Source organism: Schistocerca americana, chromosome 8 (assembly GCF_021461395.2).
Source record: "Schistocerca americana isolate TAMUIC-IGC-003095 chromosome 8, iqSchAmer2.1, whole genome shotgun sequence".
Classification (NCBI taxonomy): domain Eukaryota; kingdom Metazoa; phylum Arthropoda; class Insecta; order Orthoptera; family Acrididae; genus Schistocerca; species Schistocerca americana.
In genome coordinates this window covers 196,378,213-196,405,797 of record NC_060126.1, presented here as the reverse complement: position 1 = coordinate 196,405,797, position 27,585 = coordinate 196,378,213, and the positions used below count along the sequence as shown (strand labels likewise).

Sequence of the window (27,585 nt, the reverse complement as noted above, 5' to 3'; positions counted from 1 at the left end):
ATTTCTCAGCCACCCATTGCTAGACTTCATTCTCAGTAACTCCTTCCCTGCTCCTTCCATCTGTGACTGAATGGCAACAAATCACCTTTCATGCTCTTTGATCAAGCTATTCCTGCTGCATATCTTGCAGCTTTAAGATAGGGCATTTGTAATTTCCCCCATGTTCTCCATACTACAGTCACCCTCACAATGAATCTCGCAGTTTCCACTCATGGTCAAAATAAATAATTACACAAAAAAACTGGAGTGCTAAAATAGATGAATGCTTGTGAAATGTGTTATGTTTATTCAACTGTGAGTGCATGCCAACTTCTGAGAATGTTAGTTCATTATGAATGCAAGTTCAGTGACATCAGCTGTACATACGTAAACAAAATGCTAATGAAATAATTTGAATAAGAACACTTGTACAAAGTTTTTATATTTCTCTCTTTCCTTCAGAATTTGTTTACTAGTTGTAAGAGGGAATATATGTTGTCTCAAATGCCCCATAATTTATTACATCAGTCAGTGAGCAGTAATATAGTAACCTATATTGAAAGTAAATTTCTTTAGTACATCTCAACAACATTTTAATCTTTTTGGAACATAAACAAAAGTGCTACTTGATAACTAAAGAAATTCTCATTGTGAGGACAATAGGGTGTCCCTTATTTTGCTCTCCATTTTGTCTTTCTTTTTCCTCTAAAAATTTTATGCTCATTCATTAAATGTTTTTTACTTCATTAGATATACTCTGGAAAAAAAATGTCGTCTCAATACAATGACGTTGACCCATGCTGACTAGAGCAAAAAATTTTAATATTGGGAATTTTCAGTTTTATAGCTTTTAGTCAGTGTCAAAGTTATAGATGACTGTCTAAAATCAAAAATATATTTTTGCTTTTTAGGGAGTGTTTAATACTCTTGGGACTAGATGTGTTTAGTATTCCTGAGAATATTTTCTTTCCAGAGTTTCTCCCCTGCAATCAGGATACAGTCTTCGATGTTCTTGAACACTACACAATACAAATTCCTTTTGCTTCTTGTCTACAGTTAATAGTCTGTGAAAACCTTGCATTAATTTAATACACCTTAGACATTAGCAGTTTTTAAATCCTTAACTATCCTCTTAGCATCTGAATATGAAGTGCTGCTCATCTATGTTCAAGAGATTTCTTGAATAGAACTAGTGTCCATAATCTTCAGGCAAGAGAACAGGCCACAGCTGTTGTGCGACATGAAGTCTGCTAATGTGTTCTCTGAAAACGAGATGAGAGTGAATTGGAAGATGTAAATTAATGAATTAAATATATGGCAATCAGAATAATATTAAACTTACCACATAATGGTCCATCCAATTCTCCACAAAAAGAAATATATCTCACTTCCATTTCTATATTATCTCTGTCCAAATTTGCTACCATTTCAGTTTTTGTTTGTCCGTTTACTTCATCATCGAAGAGCAATAAGAAAGACAAGTGTTCTGATAAATACCACAAATGATGACTAAATTTCCTTACAGCTGCTTTTAAAATTCTGGAATATTATCTTTTCATATGATATAAGATATTTTAAGAGATCCAGATGAGGAGCTTTCACACCTCCACTGCACTAACGCCATGGATTGACATAAACATTTACAATGTAAAGAGAGGCATCTGAGTCCATTTTTATTTTCAGTGGAGAGGTCAAGTTGTGATCTTAGCAGAAACATTTTAAATAATAAATTGGTCTTGCCACATATCTTGTTCGATGCGTTGCTCCAGGAGCATACATTTTCAGTTTTTTGTTGTTGTTGGTTTCTTTTCCCTCCAAAGTCTCCTCCCAAAAATACTACACAGACCTCTATGAGTTCGCAATCAGCTGTTACTGTTAGTTTCTCTAATTCAATTTATTAAAAGTCTAACATCACCTTAATTTCTGATTCATTAAAAAAAAAAAAATCGACAATCTTTTTGTCGGTGTGAAAATTACTGACACTGATGATGACTTTCCCGTTTTTTCTCAAATGTGTTAACTGATATGTCATGACTGCTTATTGCATCATGTACTTCATATTCAAATACAAGTTCATGTATGTGATGATGGAATGGGAAATACATGAACACACTGTCCATTTTGTGTATGCACCATTAACACAGCCAGTATTTGAGGTAGCTGTGTCACTGCAGAGAACTTGTACACTATCTTCAATACCCCAATATATTAATGCATTCCAAATAGCATTTTTACCAGAACCATTCTGTACTTCTGTAACACAGTGAACTGTTCACTGTCCCCAAAGGTAACAATACTGTAAGTTAAAAGGAAGGTCAGCGTTCGCCGTAATATTGATGGTTTATTGATAGCAAAATCGATTTTCAATCACATAGTGATCATCTTCTGTGCTGTGGTGTAAAAATTAAACTCATAGGCACTGGTATCAAGTTATTATCAGTAACCACAGCACTGAAGATGATCACTATGTGATTGAAAATCGATTTTGCTATCAATAAATCATCAATATTACGGCCAACGCTGACCTTCCTTTAATTTGACATATATGGTCGTTGTGCACAGAGCACTCCATGTAGTCGCCAATCAATGACTGTAAGTACTTTCCTTTTGAGTTTTGCTGGCAACAAACTCACCATCACCAATGTCAATTTCATATAAATTTGAAAATGCCTTATCTGAGTCTTCTAACAATGGAAAATCCAGGACGGAATGTAACAATATCATGAAAAGAATACATGCTACTAACATATAGTAGAGATGCTGAGTCACAGATAGGCACAACAAAAAGACTGAGCTTTTGGCCAACAAGGCCTTCAATGGAAATAACGCAAGTGTGTGTTTTGTGTTGTTTTGTCTATTTCCAATGAGGGCTTTGTTCGCCAAAAGCTCACTTTCTGACAGTCTCTCTCTCTCTCTCTCTCTCTCTCTCTCTCTCTCTCTCTCTCTCTCTCTCTCTCTGTTTTTTTCCCCAGCACAGCATCTCCATTATTTGATTTTTCAGACGATGATGATGATGATGATGATGAAGAAGATAAAAGGCAGAAAATGTAGTTTTTTGTTTCTTCTGCCTTGTCTTGTCTTCCAGTTTTTTCTGCCGTGGTCTTTCGATCCATTCCTGGACAATAGCCTTTCCACCCTGGCTCCCTGTGTTGAAAGAAGAACATCCTATTGTCTTCCAACCTGATTTTGTGTGTGTGTGTGTGGGGGGGGGGGGGGGGGGCGTGCTTGTGGGAAATCTTGCTTCCTACCAAAATATAATGCACTTGCAAACCACAAGATTAGCATTCTCAGTAATTGTTAATTGTTCATCCCATATGTTATAAAATAAAACTTCCAGCACTTGTGTGCTTGATAGTAATTTATTTCCAGTTATTTGGTCTTTTATATCTCCTATTAAAAAACACACATTCCTTGGCATCGCGTAATTGATGTGACATCCTAGATAGTGACTGGAAAATATGTGTGATATGATTGGTAGCAAATAAACCATTGACCGATAAGCTGAGGTGACTTCAGTGCAATATCTGTGAACAGTGTGAAAGGTCATGTTCCTCATGGGAGTTCGTGCTAGAGTTGGCATGGGTTACAATCCTCTGATCGCAATAAAATTTTCTACAGACTTGTTTTAGAGTCATTCAAAGAATGTTGGAGGGACAGTGCTCAAAAATATTGAAATCCAAAAATAAGGGACACCCAAATGGATAGCCGTAATTTAATTGTTGCTTCTAATTTATATCTATTTTGCTCATATAGGATGAAAAGAAAATTTCCTTGTCAATGAAAGTGGTGGATCAGGGTACTGGAAAGGATTTAGACCCAAATGGAGTTCAGATTCAGTAAGTATGGATATAGCATAATGTTAATAAATCACAGATCAATAGATTATTGAAGCATTTTGAATTTTTATGGTCTGAAGACAGTAATACCTCTGTGTGTAATTGCAGATATTTGTTTCATGAGTTCAAAAATACAGCTACACTTTGTGATCAAAAGTATAAGGGACGCCCCCCAAAAACATGTGTTTTTCATATTAGGTGCATTGTACTGCCACCTCCATTTCAGTGACCTCAGTACTCATTATACATCGTGAGAGAGCAGGATGGGGCACTCCGCAGAACTCATGGACTTCGAACGTGGTCAGGTGATTGGGTGTCACTTGTGTCATACGTCTGTATGCGAGATTTCCACATGCCCAAACATCCCTAGGTCCACTGTTTCTGATGTGATAGTAAAATGGAAACGTGAAGGGACACATACAGCACAAAAGTGTACAGGCCGACCTTGTCTGTTGACTGACAGAAACCGCCGACAGTTGAAGAGGGTCATAATCTGTAATAGGCAGACATATATGTAGACCATCACACAGGAATTCCAAATTGCATTAGGATCCACTGTAAGTACTATGACACTTAGATGGGAGATGAGAACACTTGGATTTCACGGTCGATCGGCTGCTCATAAGCCACACATCACGTCGGTAAATGCCAAATGATGCCTCACTTGATGTAAGGAGCATAAACATTGGACGATTGAACAGTGGAAAAACATTGTATGGAGTGATGAATCACGGTAAACGATGTAGCGATCCAATGGCAGGGTGTGGGTATGAAGAATGCCCAGTGAATGTCATCTGCCAGTGTGTGTAGTGCCAACAGTAAAATTCAGAGGGGCTTGCACTCCTTGTTGTTTTGCGTGGCACTATCACAGCACAGCGCTGCATTGATGTCTTAAGCACCTTCTTGCTTTTCACTGTTGAAGATCAATTTGGGGTGGCGATTGCATCTTTCAACATGATTGAGCACCTGTTCATAATTCACGGCCTGTGGCGGAATTGTTACACGACAGTAACATCCCTGTAATGGACTGGCCTGCACAGAGTCCTGACTTGAATCCTATAGAACACCTTTGGGATGTTTTGGAATGCCAACTTCGTGCCACGCCTCACCGACTGACGTTGATACCTCTCCTCAGTGCAGCACTCCGTGAAGAATTGGCTGCCATTCCCCAAGGAACCTTCCAGCACCTGATTGAAGAGAGAGTGGAAGCTGTCGTCAAGGCTAAGGGTGGACCATCACCATATTGAATTCCAGCATTATTGATGGAGGGCACCACGAACTTGTAAGTCATTTTCAGACAGGTGTCCAGATACTTCTGATCACATGGTGTTTATATAGGGTGATTTTTTCCCACCGTGTACAAACTCTAGGGATTGATCGATGCGTGGATACGGAACAGAAAAGGTTTAATGAACTTATGTCTGTAAATGTATGGTTTCTATGCTAGAGGTCATTTATTCAATCATACTTTGTTACAGAGGCTGTGGGCTACTTACACTATACCATGCAGTCACAGTTACAATATGCATGGGGTCCTCCTAGAGGATGAACTGGTTCCTCATACATAATGCGCTAATGCCCTCTCCTGCTGTAGTAACTGGTGATGTGTCCAGTTCACTTTTTTGCTGACTCACCTTGTAGTGGCTGTGATACAGTGTTTTACACAATCGTTTTGTATTTGAATCAAGAGCTTGCCAACATTGTGTTTACTTACGGGAAGGTAATGGCAACAGGCGGCGGGCAGCAAGGTTGTATCAAGAGACCTACTCCCAGTGGCAACCACCGCAGCATTCAATGTTTCCAACAGTGTTTCGTCATTTGTCTGAGTCAGGGTTGTTTCAGAAAGCAGGAAATCATGAAGAATGTACCTGAAATGTTTGGACACCAGACTTGGAGGAAAATGTGACTATCACTGTGGAAGGTGACCGCCATGCCAGTACCAGGCAGTTGGCCGGCCGGTACAGGGTAAGCCAGATAACGAAGTGGAACATTCTCCATGAAAATTGTTGCAATCCTTCTCACTTACAACATGCACAGGGCGCACTAGCAACAAAATTTCCATATTGGGAACAGTTTTGTCGCTGGTTTCTTCACCAGGCAACCGTGATTCTGGGATTTGTGTCATCCAATCATATTCACAGATGAGGCGACCTTTATGTGGAGTGGTATCTTCATCTTTCATAACAGTCGTTTGTGGTATAGTATCCAGAACCCCCATGGTATGGTGACAGCGAATCATCAGCATTGTTCCAGCCAGAATGTGTGGGCCAGGATAATTGGTGATTGTATTTTGGGACCAGTCTTCTTCCCACATTGCCTAACAGGCCGGAAACTGTCGGCGTTTCTTGTGGATGTTTTTGCCTCCACCACTGGAAGAAGTGCCTTTGGTGATTCGAAGGGCTGTGTGGCTGCTACATGGTAGTGCTCCAGTCCATTTCGCCATTAATGTTCGGACACATCTGTAATGTGTCTTCCCTGGTCAATGGATCAGCGAGGGGGTCCAGTTGCATGGCCTGCTCATTCACCAGATATCAATCCCTGCAATTTCTGGTTATTGGGTCATTTCAAAAGTATCATGTATGCAGAGCCCGTTCCAGATGTGGAGACACTGGAGCAGCATATTCATGCTGCCTTTGACACTGTTTGGATGCAGCATGGCCAATGTGAATGTGTGAGACAGAACATGCTACAGTGCGTACATGCATGCATTGAGGAACATGGAAGCCATTTTCAATACATACTATAACAGTAGCTGCATAGAACAATGTGTATTATACCGCAGTCTCTGTAACAATGTGTGATTCAATAAATGGTCTCTAGTGTGGAAACCATGCATTTCCGGACAAGTTCATTAGACCTTTTTTGTTCTGTATCGCCTCATTGATCAATCCCTAGTACATGATTCTGTATATTTCCATGTGGTAAGCAGCTTTTGCCATACTTCGTACCTTAATCACCTGTTGTAGTCTCTCTCCAATTGTTCTCTTTGAATGCTAATGCATTTGTGACTGGTGGTACAGATACCAGTTTTATTTTTTCCTCTCAATTACTACAGAGGAAAATCACATACAAAAACTTCACTTTTGTGAACGTATTTCTTAAAGTATACAGCCTCTTATGCAGCAGTCTGAATGTGAGTTTGGCTTACTGATTTTCCCTGCTGACACCCTACATCGTCCTGTACTTTATTAGTTTCTGACTGTACATGTTCCACACCAGCATGTTTTCATTTGAATAATAATAATAATAATAATAACAACAACAATAACAATATGCACAATAGATAGTAATGGTTAGTGTTTTATATTTCAGTTTAGTCGCTAATGTTAACCTATCAGAGACAAGTTACTTGTAAAAACTGCCATATCATATATTAACAGTAAGTGGCTGGATTCTTAAGCAGCTGTCCACTGATATGACCATAAACTTGAAAACTTGAACAATCAGCTGCAGATTAAGCTGTTTAGCACATTTTCAACTACAATATCTGTTTCACAACTGTGTGACTCGGATCATCCCCTCTTCTTCCAGCTCTCCCCACAAATATTGACAATGTCCCTTAACTGTGCAAGCAGAGCTGTCCCACACAAATATTCTTTGCTCATATAATTCTCTTGGTCTTAAACTGTATTACTCCCCTCCCCCCCCCCCCCCCTCCCTCTCCCCCATCTATCTATTCACATTTCTTAGCCCTCTGTGTCTACCAGCCTTTTACTTTTGTAAATGAATAGGTTTGTGTATCCTCCTCTACTATGTTTTCTTAGCAGTTCCTCTTTACCATGTCTCTGCACTGGTTTGCGCCTGGGTTGCCTTTCTGTACCTCTACATTCCTTTTCTTTTCTATCATTATACCTTGTTTCCCGAGCCCTCACTCTTCTGATCCTTTCGCCTCATTCAGATTCAAATGAAGTACCTCAATGTGGCAAGTATTCATTCTAATGAGGCTGAAATACCAGAAAAATGTAATGTGTGTATGTGTGTGTGTTTAGAATAGAAACATATTTTCATGGCTGTTGCATTTTATAAAAGTTTAAACTTATTCTACTACCAGCCAAGACGAACTCAAAAGAAAGTCCTTCGACCCGTCTTCAAGGAGAAAAGTTATTGAACTTGAAGCAGTGTTAAAGACAACGTGTACAAAATGTGGTACTTATGGACATTTAGCAAAAGATTGCTTCAAGGTAAGAACTATTCATAGACTGCTCCAGCAATTTCTTGGCATTCTGCTGCTACAAACAAGCGCATAATTTCTCTCTTAATATTTATATAGTAAATTCTTTAAATATGCATTTAATTTTATAGAGTCCAGATGGGAAAACCTATGAGCTTTTGCCAGACGATGACAATGATGATGATGTGCCCGGTGTACTTGCTCAGCTAGCTGAAGAGGCACAGAAAACAAAGCATAGTAAGAAAGCAAAGAAAATTAAAAAGGTAACACACTATGAAATCTCTTCAACAATTAATAACACCTACAAGTTGTAGTGTAGAAAAAGCTTTTATTTATACAATAATGCTTGTTTAATTTCAATGAAAATGCCAATGCTCTTTCATAATGTCACGTCGAAACCACAGTCAATTCCAAATCAGAAGTCAGGGTCCTCAGTGAAGTACAACACTTACAAGTAACCTGGATGGAGAGTGCAGCTATTTATATAAACATCAAATATTATAGTGTGTTGATGTTTTTTCGCAAACATCAAATATTCCAGATATGGTAAATACTAAATAACAAATAATTGTTGACAGTTGGTTTTGAACTGGTGACCCGCATCACATTAGCCAACGATGCTAACCACTCCACCATAATGCATGCACCACAGTCATGGCAGTATATAATGGCTCTCGTAATTGTACTGTATGTAAAATGGTCTCCCCTGCAGCTACTATTCTCTAATATTCCTAAACACATGCATAACACAGTTTATAGTTCAAAATAAAAGTTACATTTATATTATTGTATGTTATAATCGGTTTAACTAAGGTTCTATGAAGAAACTTGATGCATCAGAATCAGCAATTACAATTCACCATCTACAAGCATATATTTTTCATTGAGGTCTTTAAAGAAAACAACACCCTTTTCACTTTGTTCGGCCAATTGAATCTCTCAAGTTTTTTCCCCCCTCTCAACAGCATCACTGTTGGCGTACAGGTTCCCCAACCACTTGGTTATGGTGAATTTACCATTATTTGCCCAGAAACCAACTGATCTATCTCCTGTATGAAATACCACCACCAGTCTCCAAAGTCCAGCAGCGATCTTGGACGGTACAAATGTATCAGCATTTTGTTGCATAATCGTATTTGACTGGAAGGTCTCGTGGTCTAAGGTTTTATCTTGGTTGGCTATTATGTGTATGCCATGCTTGATGGATGTTCTTCTGATATTGAACCCAGCAGCAAAAGAGGTGTGATGTAGAGATGCACAGATATGGGGCAGGGGGTGTATATTTTAAGTTGTGGAGGCCATTATGTGATCTTTGGAGGGGCCTAGGGTTTTAAAGATTTCCTGCACATAGTATTGATGGAATGAATGGGGTCATGAAGAAAAGTTTTTTGCATTTGTGTGTTGATGCAGGCCCTTTGCCTCATATTGCCTATGATCACGTGACACTGTAGTGGAACTTTTGTCTGCTGGGATGGTAATTGTAGTGGTCTGACTTCAGATCACAGATGGCACAGGATTTAGCTGGAATAGGATTTGAGGTTTCAAAGAAGTTTGTAGGAAAGTTTGCAGGACAGTGTTGCAAATGTAGATCTCCTGACATGCCTGGAGATTATAGTGTTAAGAGGACAGGAGGAGCATTATTTTGGAATTGGAAATGTTCTGGCATGCTTTAATTCTCACTCTGATGTTTGTGGATCAGTGGTCAGGTAGTGGTTCCAGTTAAGTGTCCAAGTGACTGTGAAGATATCTTCAACTAGGACAGTGGTGTAAAATTTAGCTATGGAAACGAAGGTTAGGCCTTTCAATGGAACATGTGTGTCAAGAGCTGAGAGGAAGTTGGATGAAGGGTTTGGGTTCGAATTATTGTTTTTGTACATAATTATAACTTTGATATGGTGAGAAAGCTGGAGGTACACCAAGCCGGTTCTGATTGCTATGGTGGTCCGGAGTGTGAAAGAAAGCACTGTTGATTCATCATCATCATCTTGGACAGTTTCCAGCCACTGGCTGGGTCTGTCGGGAACACAAGCCTCTCCATCGTGTTCTGTCTTTCCACCATTCCCCCTCTTCCACCTTTGTCCAGTTCTCTCCTCTTCTCGTCACACATTCCTTCACCCATCTATCTCTTGGTCTACCTCTGGGCCTCTTCCCCTCCAGTTGCAGATCAAACATCCTCTTTGGAATTCTTCCCTCATCCATTCTCTTCATGTGTCCATACCACTGCAGTCTTGATTTTTCTATCCTGTCCTGTACTGGTTCCTCCTTTAGTCTTTCCCTCACATACACATTTCGCAATCTGTCTCGTCTTGTTACACTCAACCTGCTCCTCTGGAACTTCATTTCACTAGCCTGTATTCTACTTTTGTCGCTTTTGTGCATTACCCATGTCTCACTTCCGTATGCCAATATGGGGACAAAGTAGGTTTGGTATATAATTCCCTTGGATTTCTGTGGCACCTCCTTGCTCCAAATAAGCCCCCTAATGCATTTGTAGAACTGCCCTGCTTTTCTGCACCTTTCATTTATTTCCATTGCGTTTCCCCCCTTACTTTCAATCATGCTTCCCAGGTACTTGAAGTCCTCTACCACTTGTAGTTTTTCCCCTCCACAAGTTATATCCACATTTGGCCTATTCTTCTTCCTTGTTGTGACAATTATTTCACTTTTATTTGCAGAGAAATGCATTCCATATTGTGCTGCCGTTGCCTCCCATACATCTAACTGCTCTTGCACCTCCTTCTCGCAATTTCCCCATAACATCAGGTCATCGGCAAAAAGCACTGCTTTCATTTTATGATCTCCAATTGCATCTGATACTTGCTGTAGGATTTCATCCATAACAATAATAAACAATAAAGGCGAAAGTGCACTTCCCTGTTGCAGCCCATTTTCCAGCTTGAACCATGCAGTACGTTCCCTCCCCACTTTCACACAACTCTCACTTCCCTCATACATTTTTCTGACTTTTCGTGTTATCTCTTCATCTATCCCTTTTGCGTTCAGCACATCCCAGAGCTTGTCCCTACAGATACTGTCATACGCCTTCTCAATATCTAAAAAGGCCATGATTAAGTCCTTCCCGTACTCATAGTGCCTTTCCTGCAGTTGCCTTACCGCAAATATGAGGTCCGTTGTTGATCTTCCCGGTCTGAAACCATACTGCTCCTCTTGCAGTCTACTTTCAATACTGCTTCTTATTCTCTTCTCCAGGATCTTTTCATAGATTTTTCCACAGTGGCATAGCAGGGTGATTCCTCTGTAGTTCTCACATCTCCTTTTATCCCCTTTCTTGAAGATCGGGACTATAATTCCTTTCTTCCAATCCTCAGGAATTCTGTTCTCCTTCCACACCACCCTCAGCACTCTGTATAGCCACTGAGTTCCTACTTCTCCTGCTGCTCATATCATATCCACTGCTACTTCGTCCCAACCTGGTGCCTTGCCCCCTTTCATCCTCTTTATGGCTTCTTCCACTTCATTCCAAGTTAGATCATCAGTTTCCCCACTATTATAATCGTCTGCTGCCTTAGGCTCTCCAACGCTGTTAGTTACCCGCTTGGCGGCATTCAACAGATCTTCAAAGTACTCCTTCCAAATCTTTTTGAGCTCATGCATTTCCTCCACAACTCTTCCATTATTATCCATGATCCTCAGGCACTCGCTTCTGTCGTTCCTCTTATTTCTTACCATGGTGTAAAGTACTTTTTTGTTCCCTTCACTGTCCTCTTCTAACATTCTTGTCCATTTTCCCATCCACTTCTTCTTCTCTGCCCTTACTATGGTCTGTGCCACTTTCTTGCTTTCCTTATATTTTACCCTAGCTTCCTCTGTTCGGGCCTGGAACCATTCTCTGAAGGCTTTGTTCTTTCGAAGTACTGCCTCTTTACATATGTTGTTCCACCATGGGGTTTCCTTACTTCTCCTCTTTGTGCTAGTTCTTCCGCACACAGTCTCAACTGCCTCAACTAGAGCCCTCTTAAAATCTCCCCATTCTTCTTCCACTGTTCTCTGATCTTCCTTTGGCAGCTTCTTCCTGATCAGTGTCTGGTACTGGGTCCTCCGTTCATCCTCTTTCAGCATCCATGTCTTCAACCTTTTCTCCTGTATATCTGTTGCCCTCCATCTTTTTTCTCTCTCAGGGTGGCTGCCAACAGCCGATGGTCACAGTCTAAGGCCTCAGATGGAATGACCTTAACATCTGTGAGGCTGCTCATCATCTGCCTCTCCACTAGTACATGGTCTACTACTGAAGTTTGGGACCAGTCTCCACTGTACCAAGTTATTTTGTGGCTACTTCTCTTCTTGTACCAGGAATTTGCGATCGCCAGCCCATTCCTCTTGCAGAATTCCAGCAACAATTTTCCTTCTCTATTTCGGTTCCCCCAGCCCTCTGGTCCCATTATCTCCTCGAATCCTTTCCTGTCTGTGCCAACATGTGCATTGAGGTCCCCTATTATAATCTGATTACCTCCATTTAGCTGCTTTTGCATGTCATCTTCAAATTCCTCCTTTTCTTTTTTTGTACACCCCACCTGTGGGGCATATGCTTGGATGATTTCAATGCTTTTTCCTTTCACTTGTACTCTGGCTTTTATCATTCGATCATTGATACCTTCCACCTCCTCCTGCAGACCCTCTCTGACCACTATTGCCACTCCATTTCTTCCCCTCTCATTCCCTATCCAGTACAGTTTACATCCTTTACTTAGTGGTTTTTCACCAACTCCTCTCCACCTAGTCTCAGCAAGTCCCAAGATGTCCAATTTCCTCCTTTCCATCATTTCTACAATTTCTTCTAACTTCCCAGTTAGAGTCCTTACGTTTAAGGTGCCCAGTCGTAAACCATCTCGTAATCCTGTTCCATTGCTTGGTCGGTTTCCTTTAAATCCGTTCCGTGATCCGAGGCATGTTCCCTTTTTAAAAGCAGTTGATTTATCCACTACTGGCTTGCTAGGCCTATCGCAGCTTCACCAGAGCCCCGTTAGCCGTCACGTTTCAGGGTTCCCATAGGGCCTTCCCAGCTCCCATAAGTCCAACCCCTCGTCCAAGTCGTGGGAGATGAGCAACGGCACAAAGTAGGGGACTGCCTATAGGGGCGATGTACAGTGGGGACTTCGTGTGCCCCAGGACCACTGTTGATTGCTGTTTGTAATTGTTATAGCAGTCATACACCCACTATACGACCAACATGGTATATGCTGCTTCGTGGAGAATTATTCTGTAAATGCCAACACACCAAGTGCTTAATTATTTTCTCTTCTTGTTAGTGAGATATAACTAAAATGGAGTGGAATTGAGCTTTTTCTAGGTAATTTTGCCATGCTATATTAAAACTATGTTGTAGTTCATTGCCATTGTATTATAGCACTTTGCATTGGGGTCATTAATTTAAGTCTTCATCAGTCTCGGTCTCACTCATGCTTTTTGCGCACAGTGTGTCCCTGAATATTGCATCTATATTCTCAAGAACATAAATGAGAACATCAAGACAGAAGTTTTAAGCCCTGCAGGTATTGGCGAAGAATTTGAGGGTATTGGCAAATAATTTGAGGGAAGTCTGAGGTCCATCATCAAGTCCACTGCTATTCAATCTGGCCATGAACTTATGTCACAGAGAATCTACAGAAACCAACTCCATGTAAACTTTTATATGCTGATGACACAGTTCTAATAACAAAAACTCTACTAGAAATTCAATATTATCTTAATGTTTGGTGTACATTGCTAGAACATAGAGGATTTAGAGTAAGTAGGACCAACAGTGTATAAGTATTGCAACTTATCAAGAACAACCCCCAGTTTGAAACCACAACTTCATGAAGACAATGCCCTCATATAAGCTGTCAGTCCGCATGAATGGCCACTGACAAATTGTCACTAAGAGGAAGTTATTGAAATCACCCAGTTGCTGAACATACTGCTCAAGAAGAAGTTATTCACTTCAGCGATTGCTTCACAGCCTAACATTTGCAAGCAATGCTGTCACTTTCTCAGTAATAGCCGCAGGCCGTGCCACACATTTCAGGCCCCCCCTGCGGGTCCGGGGATTAGAATAGGCCCGCGGTATTCCTGCCTGTCGTAAGAGGCGACTAAAAGGAGTCCATCCCCCTCACGGGGGTAGTTCGCGCCTGCGTCCGGAGACGGACGGTTCCACGACCTATCATCGTGGTCCTTTTGGTTTTTTCACTTCTCGTTTCTTCCTTCCTTTTGTTGGTTCCTTTCTTTGCTCTTCTCCACCTCACTGTCTTCCTTACTCTTTCCCTTGCCTTCTCCTTGCCTTCTCATTGCCTTTTTCTCCTTGCCTTCTCATTGCCTTTTTCTCATTGCCTTCTTCTCCTTGCCTTCTTATTGCCTTCTTCTCCTTGCCTTCTTATTGCCTTCTTCTCCTTGCCTTCTTATTGCCTTCTTCTCCTTGCCTTCTTATTGCCTTCTTCCCCTTGCTTTCTCATTGCCTTCTTCTCCTTGCCTTCTCTGGTCTCCGCCTCGGCGTTTGAGACAGTCTGTCCTCTTTCTCCCTCTCTCTCTTCTTTTTCCTCTTCTTCCTTCCTCCCTGTGCGTGCCTGAAGGCCGACCCACGCGTTCGCACGCGTAGCCGGTGACGGGGTAACGCGTAAGTCCCCGCCCTGGGTAGACATGTAAGGCACGCGCGTACCCCCTGGTAAAGGCCAGGCCCGGGGAGGGGTGATTGCCTGAGCTGATACCTTCTGACCATGCCGATTGGTCCCTCCGTCTGTTTCTCGGGAGGTGTGACCTGAGGTGTAAACATTCACCTAAGGCGGGAGTGCCCTCTGAGAGGGTCCCCACAAGGAAGGAGCGCGCCATCGGAGACGCTGGCAATCATGGGGGATTCCTCCGCAATGGATTCTACTCCATCTCTTTCGACTTCGACCCAAAAACGGAAACGTGACCAGCCAACAGTGACAAAAGTACTACCGCCTGCCCCACAGTTCCTCGTAGTTTCTCGAACTGAGGACGGAAAGGATTTTTCCTCTGTCAACCCTTTCGTTATTCAGAAGGGCGTAGATGCCATAGCCGGATCTGTCAAATCCTGTACCAGGTTGCGTAACGGCACCTTATTACTAGAAACTGAGAATGCCTTTCAGGCACAAAAACTGCTTCGGGCCACCCTCCTGTACACGTTCCCTGTCCGGGTGGAGGCCCACCGAACTTTGAATTCGTCTCGTGGTGTGATCTATACTGGCTCCCTCGACGGATTGACTGACGAGGAGCTTCAATCATTCCTCGCTGAGCAGGGCGTGACGGCTGTCCATAGGGTAATGAAAAAGGTCAACAATGACCTTGTACCGACCCGGACAATTTTCTTGACCTTCGATAGTGTTAAGCTGCCATCGCGCATCAAGGCGGGCTACGAGGTTATTTCTGTTCGCCCCTATATCCCGACACCTACGCGCTGCTACCAGTGTCAGCGTTTCAATCACACTCGACAGTCTTGTTCCAATGCGGCTAAATGTGTCACCTGTGGCAGGGATGCCCATGAGGGTGACTGTCCACCTCCGTCTCCTCGTTGTGTGAACTGTCAGGGTGACCATGCAGCATCCTCCCGCGACTGTCCTGTCTATAAGGAAGAACGCTGTATCCAAGAAATTCGGGTCAAAGAGAAAGTGTCCACCTCGGCTGCTCGCAAGCTATTGGCTAGTAGGAAGCCCACGCTGCTCCCAGCGGGGAAATACAGTACTGTCCTCGCCTCTCCTCGGACTACCCGGGAGGTAGCAACCCAGACATGCGATCTGACCTTCAGCACCACGGTCGTCCGTTCGGCCAGTGCTAAGATCGCGCGGTCGACGTCTCCTCTTCCTCCCATCACCCCACAGACACGAGCACCTTCTTCAGCTTCTGCTAAGACGAAGACACCGAAGTCAGATGCACGGGCCTTCAAGAAGGAACCATCCCGTGCAGACTTCCTCCGTACCTCGACCTCACAGCCTTCGACCGGTACTTCCACTACACGTCCTTCCAAAAAGGCGCATAGGAAGCACAGTTCTCCTTCCCCGCCACGGCGCATTTCTTCTCTTGCGCCACCCAGCGGCTGCCGCCCCAGGCCGTCATCCGTTTCGCCTGGCCGCACCGCTGGTCGCCGTACATCTGGCCGTTCACTGGCGGAGGAAGCTCCCCCTCCCGGCCATCCTCCCGAGATGGCCGATGACCCTATAGACCCAATGGACGATGACTGTCCGCCTACTGATAGCGGCGGCAGTGCTCGCTCGAAGCCAGGCCCTAAGCGGCCTTCGAGGTGACCACTTCTCTCATCTTTCTTTTCTTACGATGGCACTTATTCACTGGAATATTCGCAGCATTCGCTCCAACCGCGAGGACTTGTTGCTGCTCCGCTTGCACCGTCCGCTTGTCGTAGCCCTCCAGGAAACGAAGCTACGCCCATGCGATCAAATTGCCTTGGCACACTACACCTCTGTGCGTTTTGACCTACCCCCTGTGGTAGGTATCCCAGCTCATGGAGGGGTTATGTTGCTGGTCCGGGATGATATTTACTACGATCCCATCACGTTGCACACCGGCCTGCAGGCAGTTGCCATCCGCATTACTCTCCCCACTTTTACGTTTTCCTTTTGTACCGTTTACACTCCATCGTCATCTGCCGTTACCAGGGCAGACGTGATGCAACTTATTGCTCAGCTACCTGCACCATTTTTGTTAACTGGAGACTTCAATGCCCACCATCCCCTTTGGGGCTCTCCAGCATCCTGCCCGAGGGGCTCCTTGTTAGCAGACCTCTTCAACCAGCTCGATCTTGTCTGCCTCAATACTGGTGCCCCTACTTTTCTTTCGGACACATCTCACACCTATTCCCATTTAGACCTCTCTATATGTACTCCCCAACTTGCACGCCGGTTTGAGTGGTATGCACTTTCTGATACATATTCGAGCGACCACTTCCCGTGTGTTATCCATCTCCTGCAGCATACCCCCTCTCCGTGCTTCTCTAATTGGACCATCTCCAAGGCAGACTGGGGGCTCTTCTCTTCCAGGGCGACCTTTCAGGATCAAACCTTTACAAGCTGCGATCGTCAGGTCGCACACCTTACGGAAGTCATTCTCGCTGCTGCTGAATATTCCATCCCTCACCCTCCTTCTTCTCCACGTCGCGTACTGGTCCCCTGGTGGACCGCAGCATGTAGAGACGCTTTACGTGCTCGTCGACGTGCTTTACGCACTTTTAAACGCCACCCTATAGTGGCGAATTGTATCAATTATAAACGATTACGTGCTCAGTGTCGTCGTATTATCAAAGAAAGCAAGAAAGCCAGCTGGGCTGCTTTCACAAGCACCTTCAACAGTTTTACTCCTTCTTCTGTTGTCTGGGTTAGCCTGCGCCGGCTATCTGGCGCTAAGGTCCACTCACCAGTTTCTGGCTTGAAGGTCGCGAATGACGTCCTTGTGGCCCCTGAGGCTGTCTCCAATGCCTTCGGCCGCTTTTTCGCAGAGGTTTCGAGCTCCGCTCATTACCACCCTGCCTTCCTCCCCCGCAAACAGGCAGAGGAGGCTAGGCCACTTAACTTCCGCTCCTCGAATTGTGAAAGTTATAATGCCCCATTCACCATGCGGGAACTCGAAAACGCACTTGGCCGATCACGGTCCTCTGCTCCAGGGCCAGATTCTATTCATATTCAGATGCTGAAGAACCTTTCTCCTGCGGGTAAAGGTTTTCTTCTTCGTACATACAATCGCATCTGGATTGAGGGACATGTTCCCGCATGCTGGCGCGAGTCTATTGTTGTCCCGATTCCTAAGCCGGGGAAGGACAAGCACTTGCCTTCCAGTTATCGACCTATCTCGCTTACCAGCTGTGTCTGTAAAGTGATGGAGCGAATGGTTAACTCTCGATTGGGTTGGCTGCTCGAGTCTCGACGCCTACTTACCAATGTACAATGTGGATTTCGTAGGCGCCGCTCTGCTGTTGACCATCTGGTTACCTTGTCGACCTTCATTATGAATAACTTCTTGCGGAAGCGCCCGACCGCGGCTGTGTTCTTTGATTTGGAGAAGGCTTACGACACCTGTTGGAAGGCGGGCATCCTCCGCACCATGCATACATGGGGCCTTCGCGGTCGCCTCCCTCTTTTTATTCGTTCCTTTTTAATGGATCGACAGTTCAGGGTACGTGTGGGTTCTGTCCTGTCCGACACCTTTCGCCAGGAGAATGGGGTGCCACAGGGCTCAGTTTTGAGCGTCGCTCTCTTCGCCATCGCGATCAATCCAATAATGGATTGCCTCCCAGCTGATGTATCAGGCTCCCTTTTCGTGGACGATTTTACCATCTATTGCAGCGCGCAGTGTACACGTGTCCTGGAGCGCTGTCTTCAGCGTTCTCTTGACCGTCTTTACTCCTGGAGTGTCGCCAATGGCTTCCGTTTTTCTGCCGAGAAGACGGTCTGTATTAACTTCTGGCGATACAAAGAGTTTCTCCCACTGTCCTTAAGACTCGGTCCCGTTGCTCTCCCAATCGTGGAGACAACCAAATTTTTAGGCCTTACATTTGACAGGAAACTTAGCTGGTCTCCACATGTGTCATATTTGGCCGCCCGTTGTACCCGTTCTTTAAATGTCCTCCGTGTTCTCAGTGGTCTGTCGTGGGGAGCGGATCGAACCGTCCTACTTCGTCTATATCGGTCGATCGTCCGCTCCAAGCTGGATTATGGGAGCTTCGTATACTCCTCTGCACGGCCATCCATCTTACGCCGCCTCAACTCCATACAACATCGGGGTTTACGACTTGCGATCGGAGCATTTTATACCAGTCCCGTAGAGAGTCTTCATGCTGACGCTGGCGAATTGCCACTCACCTACCGGCGCGATATACTGCTTTGTCGGTATGCCTGTCGGCTACTGTCAATGCCCGACCATCCGTCTTATCGTTCCTTTTTTGACGACTCTCTTGACCGTCAATACGGGTTGTATGTCTCTCCCCTGCTACCCCCTGGCGTTCGCTTTCGTCGCCTCCTTCAACACCTTACTTTTTCCCTCCCTGCAACCTTTCGAGTGGGCGAGAGCCGCACGCCACCTTGGCTCCAGGCTCAGGTCCGCGTTCACCTTGACCTCAGCTCGCTCCCAAAAGAGGTCACTCCCAGTTCGGTCTACCACTCCCGTTTTTTGGAACTTCGTTCGAAGTTCATCGACATGACTTTCATTTATACAGATGGCTCTAAGACCAATGACGGGGTCGGGTGTTCCTTTATTGTCGAGGCACAAAGTTTCAAATACCGGCTCCATGGCCATTGTTCGGTCTTCACAGCTGAGCTCTTTGCCCTCTACCAGGCTGTTCTTTACATCTGCCGCCACCGACATTCTGCTTATGTCATCTGCTCAGATTCCCTGAGCGCCTTCCAGAGCCTCAGTGATCCGTACCCGGTTCACCCTTTCGTACACCGGATCCAACGCTCTCTTCAGCAGCTGGTGGACGTCGGTTCTCCAGTTAGCTTTATGTGGGTTCCTGGCCATGTCGGTATCCCTGGGAACGAAGCTGCAGATGCCGCGGCCAAGGCTGCGGTCCTCCAGCCTCGGACAGCTTCTTGTTGTGTCCCTTCGTCCGATTTTAGCAGGGTGATTTGTCGGCGCATCTTATCTCTGTGGCATGCCGATTGGGCTGCACTTACCGACAACAAGCTTCGGGCCTTAAAACCTCTTCCCGTGGCTTGGACGTCCTCCTCACGCCCTTCTCGGCGGGAGGAGGTCGTTTTAGCCCGGTTAAGAATTGGACACTGCCGGTTCAGCCATCGCCATCTGCTGACGGCTGCGCCGGCGCCGTTCTGCCCATGTGGGCACTTGCTGACGGTTAGACACATTTTAATGTCCTGTCCAGATCTTAACACACTGCGCCTCGATCTTAACCTGCCAAATACTTTCGATGCCATTTTAGCGGATGACCCACGAGCAGCTGCTCGTGTTCTTCGTTTTATCAATTTGACAAACCTCGCTAAGGACATTTGATGATGCTGTTTTTTAATCCTATGCCTGTCAGTCTGTCTTTTATCGTGTTTTCCCTTTTAGTTGTTGTGGTCAACTTGTGCCTCGCGGTGCATTCTTAGAGTAGTCAGGGCGCTAATGACCATTGAAGTTGTGCGCCCTAAAACCACAAAAAAAAAAAAAAAAAAAAAAAAAAAAAAAACCACACACACACACACTTCAGGTTATTGAAATCTGCAGTCATACTATAAAGTCAGCAGCACTGGGATCCAGACCTCAGTCATGTTTGGCTGCACTTACTTTCACTCCTTGTTTGCAGCGTTGCTTGGCTTCACGTATTGCTGTGTTGATGTTTTCGATTTGGTTTAAACCTGGCCTTGTCATTCTGTCATCTTGTCTTGTTGTCCTTAGTGGTTTTCTGGAACTCACTGTTTGATGGCCTAGGCTGCTTGGCCAGTGCCTTCTAGTCCTGTCATATTCTGGTTACTATAGTAACTCGCTGTCTTCCACTTCTGCCACCCAGCACTACAAAGTCATATCTGCCAATGCACCTACAGCCTTTTTCCTTTCTCTGCTTTTCTCCACTCCCTTTTCTTTCCCCTTCTCTCAGCACAAGGAGTTGACTCTGCATGTAAAAGCCCTGTCCTATCCCCCGCCCCCACGTCCATGACAATCTCACAGACAGCACATCATCGTCATCCACCGTTACAACACTGTCTCTCCCCCCAACCCTACCCCATTCCTCCTCCTTGCCCTCACAACACAACCCCCCTTGCTACTCTTGTCAGATGCAGTCGCAGTATGCAGTCTGGCCACTCTAACCAGTATCAGTGGCCAAATGTGTATGAGATGAGCTTGTGTGTATGGTTTCTATTTCTAAAGGAGGACTTTTTTGCCCAGAACCTCAAATCTGGATAAACATCAACTCTATAATGGAATGACAAGAATGAAAATTTGTGCCGGAACTGGGCTCAAACTCGGATTTCCTGCTCACAATAAGCAGGATATCCGGGTTTGAGTACCGGTTCGCACAAATTTTCATTGTCATCACTCCATCATACAGCTGGTGGTTGTCGATATTCACAACTGCAAATACATTTTATGTATTTTCAGTGTGGTGAGCCATGGCGCTAATCAGATGAACAGAACCTCCAGGTTACCGAGGCAAGGATGCTCAGCTGGCCTGGAGAAATGATCCTAAAAGACAGATTCATTTAAGGAAACAAACATAGTGGAAAAACTTCAAGAAAATCCCCTACACTAGTACAGGAATGTCATGTGCTGTAAACCTAACAATATGACAAGGACAATACTTTACATAAAATAAGTAAGAAGAAGCATTGGATAAACACTGAATTCATGGATTAGGACCCACTCTACTGTGGAAACCATGGGACTGAACCTTGAAATGACACAAATACGTTCAGAATGGCATAATGTGGCTAGAAGGGATGACCCCAAGAGACATGGGAAATAAAGCACAGAAGTAGAAAAAAAATTCTTTTATTTTCACTTCTCTTTCGTATGCACTTTTAACAAAACTCTGTAGTACCCCACTCCTATTTCCTGTTTTCTAAGTTCAAACATTACAAGCTTTCTTAGTTCCTAGTTCATCACTTGTATTCTTATTTCTTTTTTCATTGTAAACTTTATGCTCTGTATGTTGTTATGAGCATATAGAAAATATCATACTATGTAACTTTCTTTTTTGTTGACACATATTACCTCCATAACCATGTATATACTGCATTATACCAATTTCTGCTATCTTGAAAATGCAGTCTTCCTTCCTTCTGTGATTCAAACAGTATCTGACAATAATATGAAAAGGATAGATTGCTACTCACCTTATAGTGGAGATGTTGAGTTGTAGACAGGCACAACAAAAAGACTGCTAAGCAAGTAAGCTTTCAGCCAAACAGCCTTCTTATAAAGTACACACACACACACACACAAAAAAAACCACTGTCTCTAGCTACCGAAGCCGGACAGCAAGCAGCTATCTGTGGTGGGAGAAGCAATCTGGGTGGCAGAGGTATGGAGAGGGAGGGATAGCACAATAATGGTGGGGGACAGTGAAGTGCTGCTTGTGGGAACATACAGGGATGTGGTGGGGACACGGTAGGGCAACTAGGTACAAGTGGGAGGTTACATGGGGGACAGGTGGGGAGGGGAGTGGAAAAGAAGAGAAATAAAAAGACTGTGGATGTGTTGGTGGAATAGAGAGAGGGCTGTTAAGCCCTGGAATGGGAGCAGGTTCGGGGACAGGTGGGTGAAGGACGGTAACAAAGGTCGAGGCCAGCGGGGTTACAAGAACGTAGGATATACTGCAGGGAGATTTCCCACCTGCACAATTCAGAAAAGCTAGTGTTAGTAGGAAGGATCCATATGGTGCAGGCCGTAAAGCAGTCACTGAAGTGAAGAATGTTGTGTTGCACAGCGTGCTCAGCAAGTGGCTGGTTCTGTTGCCTTTGGCCACAGTTTTTCAGTGGCTATTCATATGGACACACAGCTTGTCGGTTGTCATGTCGATGTAGAATGCAGCATAGTGGTTGCAGCTTAACTTGTAGATCCCATGATAGCTTTCAGAAGTAGCCCTGGTTTCGATGAGATAGGTGATGCTTGTGATTGGACTGGAATTGGTGGTGGTGGTGGTGGTGGTGGTGGTGGGAGGATGTATGGGACAGGTCTTGCATCTAGGTCCAATGATGATGTTTGGTTTGTGGGGCGGTCATCAGTTCCTGTACACACAGTCCAGTATGATGATGGAAGAATGAGGACAACACGAACACCCAGTCCCCAGGCAGAGAAAATCCTGAACCCAGCCGGGAATCGAACCTGGGACCCCGTGATCCAGAGGTAGCAACATTAGCCACTAGGCCACGAGCTGTGAATGCATCTAGGTCTGCTACAGGAATATGAGCAGTGAGGCAAGGGGTTTGGAATGGGGATAAGTAGGGATATTGTGTATGCTCAGTGGGTGGTGGAACACCACTGTGGGAAGTGTAGGAATGATAATACGGTAAGATTTCCTCATTTCAGGGCATGAAGAGAGGTAGTAGAGAATGTGATTCAGCTGCTCCAGTCCTGAGTGGTACTGTGTTATGAGGGGAATGCCCCTTTGTGGTCGGACCATGGGGCTTTGGGAGGTGGTGGGTGATTGGAGAGATAAAGAACAGGAGATCAGTTTCTGTACAAGTTTGGGAGGGTAATTTTGGTCTATGAAGGCCTCAGTGAGATCCTTGACACATTTGGAGAGGGACTGCTACTCATTACAGATGCTATGGCTATGAATAGCTAGGTTATATGGAAGGAACTTCATGATATGGGATCGGTGGCAATGTCCTATTGCTTGGTGGTCAGTAGGTTTGATATGGACAGAGATACTGATGTAGCTATCTTTGAGGTGGAGGTCAACATAAAAGAAGCTGGCTTTTGGGTTGGGGAGGACCAGACGGGAGAGAAGGTGTTGAGGTTCTGGAGGAATGTGGATACAGTGTCCTCACACTCAACCCAGAGGTTTTGGATTCTGGGTGGTTGGGAAGGATTTCTCTAAATGGCCAATGAATAAATTGGCATAGAATGGTGCCAAGCAGGTGCTTTACTCTGTGTTTACAGTACTTGTATTTTTTGAGCCTAACTGCTTAACAAACTTTTATTCAATAATAGTTTGTATTTTTTGTTAACTAGTGTGACAATTCTTCTGTGATATAGTAATACAACCTCTTTCATCACATCATTGGTTCCTCCTTAACAACTTGGATATGAATATTCCAATATGAGAACATTGATATTTAGAATTATGAATGGTACTGCATATTTTCATTTGTCATTCAGCACCCAATAACTGTTCACAGAAAGCACAACACACCATGCACTTCCAGATACCACTATATATGTTATATACTGAAATTCTGCCCTATGTAACCATTCCTGATGCAGACTTGCAACTGCACTTTGCTATACAATTTGCTCATGCTCATTCAGATATTAATCAAATCATCAGAATAACCTTTTCCATGTCTATATAGCGCTGCACTTCACAGTGAAGTGTTACAAATGTGGGCAGCTACAATGTTGCCTTTCTGTAGCCCATTGTTGTTGGTCAGTGATACAATTTTCTTACTGTTGCACTAGTATGTTACATTTTTAATATGATTTTTAACTTATTTTATATTTTTTTGCAGCACAAGAAAAGTAAAAGTCACCACAAGAAATCGAAAAAGTCTAAAAAGAAACGAAAATATGCAAGTGATACATCTGACAGTGAGGTATAGTAGAACAGTAAATCTATCTATTGTTTGGTACTTTTCAACAGTAATTAAAAGAGCTTACATATTTGGTACTGAAAAATATCTGTCAGATTACCCAGGGTTATAACAGGTCACAATACACATTGATTTGTTGTGCAGATCTTTACAGAGGTTGGAAAGAATGCCTATATCCCCTCTCTTATTTCAATTTTGGTGGGTGGATTTGCTCAAATTGTGCCCTTTGGACATTAGTGGTGAAGTACTTGTTACTCCATTTCCAGGAAAATCAGCAGAAGATCCAGGAGTTTACAAATACCTGTCACAATGCCCTGACTGAACAACTGTAGAGTACTATCTGCACACTTTTGTTTTGTTCTATAGTCCTCAGTCATGAACCAGTGGGCAAAGTGTGGATGCATAAGTAATAATCAGCCTTTGTATGTTAAAGTAATAACAGCGAAGCACCATTGTTGAACTCCTTGTTCCTAAATTTTATATTTTTGTGAGCTCTAATTTTTATATTTATTATTATATTCCATTGTGCCTGTACCTGTCACCTCATAAGACAACTGGACTCTGTTAAACTAAATACTTAAGACTCCACCACATCTGTTTGTTGGTCTTAACCTCTAACACCAATTGAAATTGACATCATGGAGTGTTTACCTTTGGTTATGTAGGAGAACTATAGAATCAGGATGGGTATTTGACCCGCAACTCCTTGCCAATACACCTGTGCATCTTAACCAAGCGATTCCTCTGCTTGGTCAAGAAAAAACTGAAGACTTTACAGAATGTTCATAGAAACAATACTAATAAATATGAACTGACTAATGAGGGAAAGTCTTTCCTACAAAATACTGAACAAGATGATTTTGATGCATAAAATCTTCCTCATATTATACTCCACAATCCTATTAAATAGTAATTTATTCTGCAAGTAGTTTTGACTGGCTTTCATCATTTGGGATAAGGGGAGCATCATGATGTAATCATATTACACTTTAATATATGTTGTAATTATGGATCTGTGATTATCCCTACAATTTTTTCCAGCAGTGTTCTGAAAAATCAGCCAGCAGCAGCCCAAATAATGAAAGAAAAATAAAGGGACATCATAGTGAAAACTCCCGCAGAAAGAGAAGCCATTCATTATCTCCAGAAAGTGTTTCCAAGAAGAAGAAACAGTAAAACATTGTACTATTGTAAAAAGATACTGATTTTACCAAAGACAATTTCAGGCAAATGCAACAGTCACCTTTTATGATTATTAGTAAAAATGAACTTGAAAAAACTACTTGTTATGTTTTTAAAAAATCAATTTAAGTGTGAATATCACTAGCTGATGTCCTAATGTGAAATTGCTAATTGAAGTACTCAGACAAAATCGTACACATCCTACCATCAATCCAAGTGATTCCTGAATACTAACAGTTTCACTTCTTACTAGTTAAATATGTCCCAATTTCTATAACCAGCCCTGCTGTTCGTATTTTTAACACCAAAACTTTTATATGAGCATTTAAAGGAGTTTGAAACCATTTTCTTTGGCATTTTTCAGTATCAGACTTGAATGATGATGCAACAAATCTTGTCATTCACACAAGAACATAAAATGTGACACATTAGTGCTTCTGAAGAGCAGCACACAAATTGTTGTAAATAAAGCCAGACCCCTATTTACTTATATTCTTCTTCAAAAATATAAACAAGATTTACATGTAGCTGTTTACTATTGTTACAGTTTGATGCATCAGCCACAAAGTTACAAGATCACAAAACTGTCACAAGTAGTACGAGGGTTGCCCAGTAAATAATGCCCCATATTTTTTTTCTCCAGAAGTATTTATTCCACAACAATCAAATTTACATATGTGAAAGACTGATGTTTTGTCTACTTGCTTTATTTTTCCACATAATCTCCTTCAAGTTCGACGGCCTTTTTCCAGCGAGACACAAGAGCGTGTATTCCCTGCCGGTAAAAATCTGTACTCTGCCTACGGAGCCAGGTTGTCACTTCGTGAATCACTTCTTCGTCATTGGCAAAACGTCTTCCACGAATGAAATTCTTCATTGGCCCAAACAAGTGAAAGTCTGAAGGAGCCAAATTGGGGCTGTAGGGTGGATGGGGTAACACTATCCAACCCACTTTCGCGATGTGTTCACAAACTTGTGTGAGGACGAGCGTTATCATGCTGAATCAAAACATCCTGTGGGTTAACATGACGCCCAAGGCGCCGGAAGCGCTGCTTAAGTTTGTCTAATGTTTTGACATAAGCCTCTGTCGAGTCGTAATGCGTCGATCCCGTCGAATGAGAACATCAGCCCGCTGCAACATGTCAGGCGTGACAGCCGTGGGAGGCCTTCCCGACCGCGGCAAATCTCGGAGCTCCGCAGCACCGCCCTCTGATGCTTTCACCCTCTGTGCCCAGCGACCAACAGTACTCCTATCGACTGCAGATGTTCCGTAGACTTTGCACAAGCGTTTATGAATATTGTCCACGGTTTCTTCCTCTGCTACGAGAAATTCAATCACTGCACGTTGTTTATGACGGATGTCACCTGCAGACGCCATTTTAGAACATTCCTACACCACCGCTCTCTGTCGGAGGAAATTGAAACTTTGGGTACACACGCGGGAAACTTCAAATAACTCGCACCTAAAGTGTCACATTTCTAATATTTTTTATTTCGGAGAAAAAAAATATGGGGCATTATTTACTGGGCAACCCTCGTATAAGCTATGTTGTTCCTTTGTCAGTGTCCATGGCAGTAAATTCAAATAAACTATTATTATATTCCTTATGTAGCTGATTTTATAATTTGTCAGCGTGGCGAATATTACCAATTGCAACACATAAAGGGTCAGAATCTTCTTGTGACCCAAACATAGTTCCTTGCCCAGAAATGAGCAATAACACTTCCCTCTCCAGTAGTCCATGCTGTACTTGCCTGATATTTCAATAGCGTAACTCACAGTCTTCATAACGTGCCCCCTGAGGCTGAATCCAATGTGGAACAGGACCATTATTTATGCCTATGTAGGGATAGGTGCTCTGATCTGTCCGCTCTGCTCCATGTGCTCCGAGGTCTGTGCTGCTCATAGCAGCAACCGTACTATTTTACAACTGTAGCTGTTCCGACTGCTGTACACTTTGTGGCTGTTGTCATCTGATGTTCTGTTCCGCCCACAAGTGGTACTGGGCACTCATGGCCAGATAATAACCTGATAGCTGCTCCTAGCGGGTGCAGGCCTCATACGGAGCATTTGACATGACCTGCTGCAGTAATAGAACAGCATAGTCCATGGGAAAGCTTAAATGATTGAAGTCAGAGTACAATTTGGGAGGTAGAACAGAATGAGAGATGACAAAATTATTAACTGACAACAGCCAAAAAAGGAAAC

General features: G+C 43.6%; 1 protein-coding gene across 3 annotated transcripts in view; it reads left to right on the top strand.

Annotated features, from left to right (window-relative positions):
* The window catches only part of LOC124545183 (nucleolar protein of 40 kDa-like), a 69,179-nt gene extending 43,703 nt beyond the window's left edge, over positions 1-25,476 (top strand). The window contains exons 3-7 of one of the 3 annotated variants that reach the window (XM_047124042.1): positions 3,733-3,815; positions 7,867-7,996; positions 8,118-8,249; positions 24,114-24,197; positions 25,236-25,476. In XM_047124042.1, coding sequence (XP_046979998.1) covers positions 3,733-3,815; positions 7,867-7,996; positions 8,118-8,249; positions 24,114-24,197; positions 25,236-25,370 — 564 coding nt within the window. In that variant the 3' untranslated portion in view covers positions 25,371-25,476. Of the gene's footprint in view, positions 1-3,732; positions 3,816-7,866; positions 7,997-8,117; positions 8,250-24,113; positions 24,198-24,460; positions 25,080-25,235 lie in introns of those variants that run through there. The other 2 variants (XM_047124043.1, XM_047124044.1) reach the window with 2 other exon arrangements.
* Positions 25,477-27,585: the final 2,109 nt, after the last annotated feature.